Genomic DNA, 12187 nt, shown 5'->3' with positions numbered 1-12187 from the left:
TGGTCTTGTTTCTTTATTACCAATCTTTAAGGAAACTACTTGTCTATAAGTTTTAGCAGGGAATTGTAGCTGAAGTTTGCAATTCAGTGGAAATTGCACATTAGTGTTTGGCTCCCCTGTCCCCACCCCCCCACCCATACCATGCCGCCCATAGTTTTACTTATTGTAAAACCTTGAATTCTAGTCCCAGGGAATAGGATACCTTGAAGTTCTGAGAAGGGAAAAAAAAGAGTAGTAATGATTTCTTCCTTTTTCCTACATACAAATTTGTGTATAGGAAATGATGTAGACTAGTTTAATTTTTTGTTATTTAATATCACATTCTTCTTATTAAACTTTCTTCACCTTTCAATATTAATTCTTTGACTTCAACTTCAGTAATGCTGCTTCAGGCTTCCAAGTGTTGTACCTTGAATACTGCATGTATTTAATTTTTCCTCCCCACATTCAAGTTCCCAACTCAGTCTAACTTAATCAGATAGGTATTAAGGGGAAAAGAGAATCTCAATTAGCACAAAGATATTGTACAGGATTTTGAAAGATTAAAGCTTCCTTTTATCCCAAAGATGTTTGTATTTGTATACAGATTTTTGAAAGATGAAATGCCTTATTTTCCTAGAGATATTTGTATTTGGAAATGAGACTTTTCTGTGTTCAGTCTTTCAAATACAACTTTCATTGATAGAACTTTAGAGCCAATAACCAAGTTTTCTAACAGCAGATAAGACTTCACAGGAAGAATGGGTACCAGTGAGATGAGCTCTAGTTTTGAGATTGATCCATGAATCAGAATTATTAACTGGGTCTGTGATGACACTTATTGCTTCATTGGTTGAGTTCTTTTAAAAGATACCAACTAATGTATTTGCACAAAAGGGAAACTTTATTTCTCATGTCAGTGTCCAAGCTGATAGATAGATATTCAAGGGAACTGGATACTTTTCTCCATGATATCTTGTAGGAATTCTCTTTTTATCTTGGTCACTCTTCTGTGTCTTCATCTCCATGGTAAAAATGACTTCCTCCACCTTGTCTGCTTGGAATATGGAGAACTAACTAGTAATGAGTTCCTGTCAGTATATTGTGACTTCTAATGATCCCATGTTTGTCAGAGTAGAATTGTACTTCATAGGGTGGGTGTACAGTGGCTGTGATCTTTTTGAAGCAGATTACCAGGGTTTTTTTCTTAGCCACAGCCGGATAGACTCAAATCTCTAACTTTTCAGTTAGTACCTGAGTACATTTGTACCACCCAGGGATTCCCAGTCAAGGGCTAGCAGTTCCTCATTAAGGACAGTTACTCATCACATTTTCACTCTACTTGCTGTGAATAAAATGGATCAGCAGAGGTGGTGGTGGTGGGGTGCTAATGAAAATATGGTGGCAATTGACTCATATAATCGTCTAGGCTAAGAGACAAAGGTGGCTTGGACTAGAGTATTGATAGTGGAGATAAAAGAGTGTTGGGCAAATGTAAACTATATGTTGGAGGTTTGGTCAGACAAAGCCTGTGGAAATGGAGTTTGAGCAGCTGTCTTTGAGGGGCATTTCATTACCATTAATGGAGAGCAGTTCGAAACTACCAGCTGTTCTGCGGGAGAAAGATGAGGCTTTCTGCTCCCATAAAGACTTACAGCCTCGGAAACCCTGTGCAGGGTCGCTGTGAGTCGGAATCGACTCCATGGCACATAACCCCCACCACCACCAGTGGAGATGATGAGAGATCGCTTGTGTTACAATGAAGTTTAGTGGTACTGAAGAATGAAAAGAATCATTGGTAGATTGCAGGTTTTTCACTAGTACTCAATGGGGAGATGGAATCTAGGTATAGTTGTGGGTGTGATCACATTCAGATCATAATGAAAACTGTGGAACTGAATTGAATTCTCCAGGACAAATAAGTAGAATAGAAAAATAAGAGGGTCAAGATTAATTGTTGTGTTTAAGTGCCATCGAGTCGGTTCTGACTCAGCACCCCTGTCTATATAGGGTTTCTGAGGAAAGGTTGGTGAATTTGAACCTTCAACCTATGATTAGCAGTCCAATGCTTATCCTTTAATGCCAATTAAATGTGTATTTGTTAGAAGAATATATTCATACTATCAAAACACCACCACTCGTCTGTCAGCTTGCAGTACTGTGGTGGCTTGCATGTTGTTGTGATTCTGAAAGCTGTGCCACTGGGATTTTCAAAACCAGCAGGGTCACCATGGTTAATAGGTTTCAGACGTGGCACTGTGGGTTAATGTGCTGGACTGCAAGGTCAGTTTGAATTGCAAGGTTGGTGGTTCAGGCTCACCAGCCGTTCCTTGGGGACCCTATACAGGGTCTGTATGGGTTGGAGTGACCCAACAACACTTAACAACAACAGGAAGAAGAAGAAACAAACTACTTCTCAATAGTTAAGTCACTGAAAACCTTAAGAATAGCAGCGGAGCACTGACAGATAGCACCAGAATATTGAATATTTAAATATGAAGAACACCAGAATATTGTCAGAGATAGTGCAGGAAAATGAGTCCCTCAGGTTGTAAGGGTCACTATGAGTCCAAACTGACTAGTTGGCACTTAACAACAACAGTTAGGACCCAGTGAAAGTTGGACATGATAAACTTGTGTTAGATTATGTAATGGGGGTGGCGGTGGTAGAGTAGGGAATTTTTAATATGAGGTGGAAAATATTTAAAATAGCTGTTTTGAAAATAGATGAGACACAAGTTACAGGCATGCCATTTTTATAAGCTCTGCCTCAGGTAATAGTCGTCAAGTTTTATTGGAACTAGCTCTGGGAAATTAATTTTTATTAATCTTTCTTTCTCTTTTTTTAATACTATGATGTGTGCTATAAACTACTGAAGAGTTTGAGATCATTTCCTTCTCACAAACTTTATGAGCATTTACAAAGGAATAATAGTGCTTAGGTTACTTGGGCAGTCCTTCTTATCATATATTAACATGAATGAATAGCGATGCCCTGCATATGTTTCCCATGCATTTCTTTTATGGTGAATCTTAGGCTGGGGATCATAATAAATATTAGGTTAAAAGAGAAGATGCTTTAGTGATTATTCCCTATCTGCTTATTACTGTCTAACAGAGTTCTCTTAGGTTCTTTGCTGCCATAAATCTTACTAGGTATAAAATTCTTACAAGTCAGAAGCTTTTAATTGGCTATTTGAAAGCACATGCATGGCCTTAAATATCAAATACAGTCAGTTACTTGAATGTTATAAAAATATAGAAGATAGTAAGTTATTTCCCATACCCCTGCAGATCATTGCTTTGTGACCAATTCAAAATATATTTAAATTATGTTATCATTGATTTAAATTGATTATTATTGATGAAGTCATTTTTCTTTAGGGTAAGACATTATTTCTGTTAAATTTAGAAAGAAATACACATTATTTAATATTTTAGCCATTTTTTCATGGACATGTTCTATCAGTAAGAAATTTGAGGGGGTTTCAAAAAGTTTGTGGAAAAATGGAGTTAAATGATAATGGAAAATTTCCACCAACTATTTGAAACCTCCTCTTAGTTTTGAAAAATGAGTAGTTCAGTGTGACTCTGGAACTGACTGTTAAAGATGAATTGTTCTATTGACTTTTGAGCATTTTAAACCTGTTTTTCAATGTCCTGGTGTAGCACTGTATGATAAGCACAGGACTGCAAGGTCTGTTTGAACCACAAGGTCGGTGGTTCATACTCACCAGTCTGAAACCCTATACTGGATGTCTATGAGCCAGAACCCATTTTGATGGCACATAACAACAACAACAACATCAACATCAAATAAGTAGTGTTAAAGTGCTCTGTGGGGATCTTTTTATAGACTATCTTTTGTAATATGCTGATCTTCAGGCTCACCAGCAGCTCCTTGGAAACCCTGTACAGGGTCGCTATGGGTCAGAATCGACTCGACAGCACTTAACAATCTAAGTAAGCATAGTGCTATTTCTGTGTGTGACTTTTGTCTTTAAGAGAAATGGGTTGACAAATGGCATACCCTAAGTCCCGAATGGTTTAAAGTCAGGAAAGGTGTGCTCCAGGGTTGTATTTTTTCACTACACTTTCTCAGTCTGTACGCTGAGCATGTTCTGAGAAGCTGGATTGTATGAAGAAGAATGTAGCATCGGGATTGCTCCTTAACAATATGACCAAAGTGTAAGAGATGAAATCTCACTATCCTTAATTTAAGGAACTTTCTGGCTGTACCGTTTTCAACACAGATTTGGTCTTCTGACAGTCCCCAGTACTGTCAATATTCTTCTCCAACACCATAACTCAAATGCATCAAAACTCTTCTAAGGTCTTTCTTATTCATTGTCCAACTTTCACATGTATATGAGGTAACTGAAAATACCATGGCATGGCTAAGTTGTACTTATTAAACTGACAAGTACTTTTCTATTATCTGAAAGAACAAATGTAGTTGTTGTTGTAATGTGCCAAGTTGATTCCAACTAATAGTGACCCTGTAGAGGGATTCCAAAGAGTGGCTGGTGGGTTGGAACCACTGACCTTGCAGTTAGCAGTCCAGTGCTTGTCCTACAGTTCCATACCAGGTCTCGGGAAGAACAAATAAGACAATATGAAAAATAATTCTTCATTTTTTGGGGGGCATACAGAGATTTTGATAAATGTTGTATGTATACGGCTAACTTATGTGGCATGTTATATAAGACTAACATGCTTTTAAAAACAATAAACCAGAGATAAAATTGACTTCTTAATAAAAGTTGCGAAGCCTAAAAATGACACATGCTTAATAGAATGTCATTCAGTTTCAATTCAAAAAGCGTATTTAGCTGTTCAATGATGGTTTTTATAAAATAACTGTATATTTGTTTGAATAATCATTAGGCCTTTTTTTTTTTAATCAGCTCCAGCTGATTTATGTATGTGTTTAAATATTCATATTATCCAGAGTTTATTGATCTATATTTTATTCCTAAGAGTTATTAAGACTATTTCACAAAATAAATGGCTCACTTCTTAAGCAGAATAAAGATGTGCTTATTGAAGCAGTCTTCCTTCATGCTGTGTAAATAAGACACAGTAGAAAATGCTGTTAACTTTTCCGAGAAATCCTAATATTCACTGCTTTGTTTCCACATAAATTTTTTTTCAAAAGATAAATTTTGCTTGAGCGAAGCAATCCAAACTCAATATTTTTAAAAAATAGGACTAGCTCTTATTTTCTAAAATGAAATGAGCAAACATTACTGCTTTGAAATAATCAACTTTTTGTGTAGTGACCCAACACTATTGATCAATTTATTCTTTCATTTATTAACTCATAAATATTTATAAACCTTGTATTTTATGCCAGGTAAAGTTCTAAGATAACTCAACCTTGTAATATGCAATATATAATATATATAGTTCTTGGGGAGTTCATTGTCTCTGTACGGTAAGAACTGGATTGTGAACCACAAAGTCAGTGGTTTGAGCCTACCAGCTGCTCCATGGGAAAAAGATGAGGTTTTTCTGCTGCAGCAAAGATGTACAACCTCCAAAACCGTAAAACGGTTGCTATGAGTCAGAAACAATTTGAAGGCTCTCAACAACGATAGGAATTATTCTTTTACTAAAAACATTGTGAGATTCACAATAAAACATTAAAAAATAAAACATCGTGAGCCATGTAATTGACTAGTTTTCCTCTTTTGTATTGTTGTTAGGTGCCGTCCAGTTGGTACTAACTCATAGTGATCCTCTGCATAACAGAACAAAACATGGCCTCGTCCTGTGCCAACTCACAATTGTTTCTACATTAGAGTCCATTGTTGCTGCAGTTGTGCGGATCCATCTTGCTAGGGGTCTTCCTCTTTTTCTCTGAGTCTCCACTTTATCAAACATGATATCCTTCTCTAGGGATTGGTTCCTACTGATAATATGTCCAAAATATGAGAGATGAAGTGTGGCCATCCTGGTTTCCAAATAGCATTCTGGCTGTACGTCTTCCAACACAGATTGGTTTGTTCTTTGGCAGTCCATACTGCTCCAACATTATAATTTAAATGCATCAATTCCTCTACGGTCTTCTTTATTCACTGCTCAACTTTCACATGCATATCAAATTATGGAAAATACCATAACTTGTGTCAGGTTCACATTAATGTGCTTCAACAATTTAACGTAGAAAACGTCTTGTGCAGACGATTTCCCTTATGGGATGCATTGTTTGATTTCTTGACTTCTGCGTCAATGAATGTTGACAGTGGATCCAAGCAAAATAAAGTCTTTGACAATTTCATTCTCTTTTTCTCCATTTATCTTGATGTTATTTATTGGTCCAGTGGTGAGGATTTTGTTATCTTAATATTGAGCTACAACCCATACCAAAGACTTTGGTCTTTGATTTTCATCAGGAACTATGTTAAGTCCTCTTCAGCAAACAAGGTTGTATCATTTGCATATCACAGATTGATAATGAGTCTTTCTCCAACCCTGATGCTACATTTTTCTTCGCATAATCCTTCTTCTCATATTATGTGCTCAGCATACAGATTGAATAAATGTGGTGAAAGAGTACAACCATGTCCCACACTTTTCCTAATTTGAAACCACCCAGTGTTTCCTTGTTGTATTTGAACAACTGCCTCTTGGTCTATGTACAGGTTCCTCATGAGCACAATTGAGTGTTTTGGAACACTCGTTCTCCACAATGTTGTCCATAACTGGTCATGATCCACACAGTTTAAAGCCTTTACAGAGTCAATAAAGCACAGGTAAACATCTTTCTGGTATTCTCTACTTTCAGCCAAGATCCATCCGACATAAACAGTGACATCCCTTGTTATATGGCTGAGTCCAGCTTATACTTCAGGCACTTCTCTGTCAAAATATAGTTGCAACTGTTTTGGTATTAACTTTAGCAAAATTTTACTAGCATGCGATATTAATGATATCGTCCAATGAGGTTTTCATTCTGTTGCGTCACATCTCTTTCTTTGGAATGGGCACAGATATGGATCTCTTCCAGTCTGTTGGCCAGATAGCTGTCTTCAGATTTCCTGACGTAGATATATGCATGTCTTCAGTGCTCCATTAATTTGTTAAAAAGATTTCAATTTGTGTTTCATTTGCTCCCGGGGCCGTGTTCTTTGCCAGTGCCTTCAATGCACTTTGGACTTCTTCCTTCAATATCATTGGCTTTTGATCATATACTTCCTCTTGAAATGGCTGGACATTGAACTTTTCTTTTTGGTACAGTAACTCTGTGTATTTCTTCCATCTTATTTTGATGCTTTCTGCATCATCCCATATTTTGCCCATAGAATTCTTCAGTATTACAAGTTGAGGCTTGAAGTTTTTCTTCAGTTTTCTCAGCTTGAGAAATGTTGAGTGTGTTCTTCCATTTTGGTTTTCTAACTCCAGATCTTTGCACATTTCATTATAATATTTGACTTTGTCTCCTAGGCCTGCCCTTTGAGATTTTCTATTCAGTTCTTTTACCTCCTCATTTCTTATATTTGCTTTAGCATCTCGACACTGGAGTGCAAGTTTCAGAGTGTCTTGTGTCATCTGTTTTGGTCTTTTCCTTCTTTCTTGTCTTCTTAATGACCTATTGCTATCATCCTGTATGATGTTTTTGGTATCATCCCACAACTTCTTGTCTTTGGTCTTTAGTGTCTAATGTTTCAAATCTGTTCTACAGATGATCTTTAAATTCAGGTGGGATATGTTCAACGTCATATTTTGGCTCTTGTGGACTTGTATTTTCATTTTCTTCAGCTACAGCCTGAACTTGCATATGAGCAATTGATGGTCTGTTTCACAGTCTGCCCCTGGCCTTGTTTTGACTGATGATATGGAGCCTTTCCACTGTCTCTTTACATAGATGTTGTTGTTGTTGTTGTTGTTGCTAAGTGCTGTCGAGTCGACTCTGACCCATAGCGTCCCTGTACAGGGTTTCTGAGGCTGTAATTCTCTATAGGAGCAGACCGCCTCATCTTTCTCCTGCTGAACCACTGTTAGTTTCGAACTGCTGACCTTGAGGTTCGCAGCCCGATTTGTAAACACTACACTACTAGAGCTCCTTCAGTCAATTTACTTTCTATGCATTCCATCTGATGAGGTCCGTGTGTACAGTAATCTTTTATGTTATTTCAAAAAGGTATTTGCAATGAAGAAGTCACTGATCTTGCAAAATTCTATCGTGTGATCTCCAGCATCGTTTCTGTCACCAAGCCATATTTTCTGACTACCAGTCCTTTCTCTTTGTTTCCAACTTTTGCTTTCCAATTTCCACTAATTATCAATACATCTCAATTGCAAGTTTGATCATTTCAGAGTGAAGAAGTTGATAGAATTATTTAATTTTATCATCACTTTCTTTAGTGACTGTTGCGTAAATTTGAATAATAGTTGTATTAACTGGTCTTCCTTGTAGGCCTATGAATATTATCCTATCACAGACAGCTTTGTACTTCAAGAAAGATCTTGATACGTTCTTTTTGATGATTAATGTGACACAGTTTCTCTTCAATTTGTCATTTCCGGCATAATACACCATGTGATTATAAGATTCAGAATGGCCAATAGCAGTCCATTTTAGCTCACTAATGCCTAGGACATTGATGTTTATGCATTCCGTTTCATTAATTTCCAGTATTCCAGGTTTATACTTAGTGCGTTCCAAGTTGCAATTATTAATGAATTTTGACAAGTGTTTCTCTTCTTTGTGTTGTGCTCTATCAGTAAATGAAGATCCTGAAGGGACCTTTACTCCATTTGTGTCCTCATGGTCAACTATGCTTTGAGGAGGCATCTCTTCTCCAGTTATATTTTGAGTGCCTTCCCACCTGATGGGCTCATCTTCCAGCACTCTATCCAACAATCTGGTGCTCTTTATCATGTTTCAATATTCAGTATTTTGGTGCTAGCAGTGTTCTACTGATAATCATAAAGTTTTCAGTAACTAAATATTTAAAGCTAGGTCATCTCTCCTTCCTAATCTGTCTTCTTGAAGCTCAGCTGAAATATACCACCAGGAGTGATCCTGCTGGTGGTTAAAATACTGGTGGCATAGCTTCCAGAATCACAGCAATACGTAAGCCACTACAGAATGACAAACTGACAGAGGAGTTTTGCCTCAAGTAACAGCAAATACAGAGGTCTTTTGATCTTACATTTTTATTTAGATTTTCCCCCATTCCACCATTCTAATCTTGCTTCTTTGTTTGTTCATTTCTTTGTTTAGTTTTCCTTCTTACTTACAGTTTATGTTCTCATGTTGTGGTTTGTATGCCCTTGAATGCCTCTTAAATGCTCTTAGAATTTGGTTGTGGAAGCAGGCAGTGTATAAACAGACAAACAGATTTAGTGAGCAGCTCTATAAAAGGAAGTGCGCTAGCGTGCTAGAGAATATAAAGAAGAGTAAGATATTTACCCTCCCTTTGTAGTGTTCTTGGTTCAGACAATATAAAGTACTTTGTGGTAAGTATAATAATAGTAATACAGGAGCTTTAGAAAGCAGCAAATTTCCTTTCAGTTATTAAGAGAGCATTTTTTCAAGCAATGTTTCGGGATGGATCTAGGCATGTAGCCAATATAGTATAATTTCTTTCCTACGTCAATGCAGGTTTTATTTTCTTATTCTATTTGTTGGACCTAGACTGGTATATCTGTTAAGAGTTACTTTAAATTTTATTTGTCTTCATCTTTAAAAGAAACTTGTTTATGAACTCTCTCATTTATATTTCCTTAAAAGGATAATTTTTATTTTTATCAACACAAAATGAGTATATGGTTCTAAGATTAACTTAGTATCATATTAAATATTGTACTGTCTTATTTCCAACTTCTAGTGTCAAATACTCTAAATTCTGGCTTCCTTTTGGCATTTCCTATCAGATTTTCAGGCACCCTGTTTGGATTATTTCTTTTTTGTTTGTTTTGAAGTTTGCTTCTTTGAGTGTGTTACTTTTATTCTTTCAGCAAGTTTGTGGAGGAGTAGAATGAAAAGAAAATGGAATTTTTCCACAAGTTGTTTGAAGTCCCCATGTATGTGTAGCAAAACATGTTACATTTCAACAGTCTTTCCATGTACAGCTCAGTGACATTGTGGCATTATGTTGCTCAACCATTACCCGTAATCATTCCCAAATTATACCGTCACCTTTCAGAGAAAAAGTTCATTGTTCTTTCAAATTATTTTTCCTAACAACTAGAACAGTAACACAATTAAGAATTTAATAGTTTGTCAAGTGTGGTTTTTGCCCTCTGATGTATCTATACCTGCACCGAACCTGACTGTTTCGCGTAGATTTTTAATTTAAGTTTACTCAGAGAATCACTTTGTAAAGTTTATTAAGATTGGTTTAGATTTTTATGGATAAAGTCCTTAGCTTTGTTTAGACTTCTATTATTTAATAATTTATTCAGCCTATTATTTAATGTGTATAAGGAAATGTGGCTAGACATGTGACCTATCATGTTGTATTTTAAATAGATCATGCCGTTTCACTGCAGCTGCATAAGTGCTTTTTTAACTTTATTCTGAAGCCTAACCACACTTTGAAATTCCCAGAAGTTAAAAGATTGATCGTGCGCCATTAAAATGGCTGTCTTATTTGTCCTCAGGTTTTTGGAAATGCTCCACCAAATACGATGACAGAAAAATTTTCTGATCTTCTGCAGTTCACGACACAAGTCTCACGACTGATGGTGACAGAGATTCGAAGGAGAGCATCAAACAAATCCACAGGTATTTTTTTTTTCTTTTAATTTATACATAGAATCCAGCAACACCTAATTTATTTTAATGAAGAGATCTGTAGAAGTGCTATTAAAATGGAATTGAAAGGAGAAATAGTTCTAAGCAGTTACCCGGCTTTGTTTCCACATTTACTAATCACATTCTTCTGCAGACTTCAGTGTTTTCATAGCTCATCTTCTTGGGTCACCATGACTGCCCCCTCCCAACAAACTTTAAATAATTAATTGTGACTCATGTCAACCCTACATCTTCAAGGGTTAGAAGTGTGCTCTGAAGGGTTTTCAGTGCTGATGCTTGGAAGCACATTACTGGCTATGTGTTTGAAGGCACTTCTGAGTGGAATCGGCCTCCAACTTTTGGTTTTTAGGTTGTCTAGATCCTTTTAACGTGAATTAAATCACAATTTCTTGACAGGCATTTCTTGATTCCCTTAATCAAAAAAAATTTCTCTTCTGAAGTACAAAGTAAGTATAGCCCTTTGTTGTATATCACTTGTATCTCAACTTCATGAGTGGTACTTTTTTACCATCCTGTTAGACCATAACTTGCTTTGAGATATTTATATAACCCATAAATAACTCATAATCCTTAACATGTTAGTTGTTGTTCCTTTGGTTTCAGTTCAACCTTGTATTGGGTTTCCGAGGTTGTAAATATATATATTTTTTGAATGGGAGCAAAAAGCCTCATTTTTCTTTGCAGAGCTTCTAGTGGGCTTGAACTTCTGACTGTGTGGGTAATAGTACAGGGCTTATTCTGTAGAGCCACAGTGCTCCCAATTGTTACAGTAGTCCTTTACATGTGGTGGTGGTGGTTGCATGCTGTCAAGGTGGTTCTGACTCGTTGTTAGGTGCCATCAGTTGGGTTCTGACTCATATCGACTTAATGTACAACAGAATGAAACACTGCCCGGTCCTGTACCATCTTCACAATTGTTAAGCTTAAGCCTGTCACTGCTACCACTGTGCCAGTTTATCTCATTAGAGGGCTTCCTCATTTTCACTGACCCTCATTTCACTGTCATGAGACAATCATGATGTCTCCAGAGACCATGTGGAGGCCATGTCTGACTTCCCCTGGCTTCACAAGGAGAAAAGAGAAACTCAAAATCAGCCCACATGTGAGAACATGTGAGTAAAGTTTTACTAAAGGTAATACAAAAACAGCTTCAAATAGACAATAACAGAGAACGTCTAGAGGGTAAGTTGGTTTCAGAAGAGGATGTGGAATGAGGGATATCACTGCTGACATCAGATGGATCTTGGCTGAAAGCAGAGAATGCCAGAAAGAGGTTTACATGTGCCTTATTGATTATGCAAAGGCTTTCAGTTGTGTGAATCATGACAAGCTATGGACAGCATTGCGAAGTATGAGTATTCTGGAACACTTAATTGTGCTCATGAGGAACCTGTACATAGACCAAGAGGCAGTTGTTTGAACAGAACAAGGCAACACTGG

The 12187-nt window shown here is 36.9% G+C and overlaps 1 protein-coding gene across 2 annotated transcripts in view; it reads left to right on the top strand.

Annotated features, from left to right (window-relative positions):
• WDFY3 (WD repeat and FYVE domain containing 3) overlaps positions 1 to 12187 on the top strand; it is a 255203-nt gene that overhangs the window by 13631 nt on the left and 229385 nt on the right. For both annotated transcript variants that reach the window (XM_006867730.1, XM_006867731.1), the window contains exon 2: positions 10594 to 10717. In XM_006867730.1, coding sequence (XP_006867792.1) covers positions 10594 to 10717 — 124 coding nt within the window. The remainder of the gene's footprint in view (positions 1 to 10593; positions 10718 to 12187) is intronic.

The sequence above is a fragment of the Chrysochloris asiatica genome, unplaced genomic scaffold (assembly GCF_000296735.1).
Source record: "Chrysochloris asiatica unplaced genomic scaffold, ChrAsi1.0 scaffold00109, whole genome shotgun sequence".
Lineage (NCBI taxonomy): Eukaryota > Metazoa > Chordata > Mammalia > Afrosoricida > Chrysochloridae > Chrysochloris > Chrysochloris asiatica.
The sequence above is the reverse complement of the archived record's forward strand: the minus strand, read 5'-3'. Positions and strand labels throughout refer to the sequence as shown.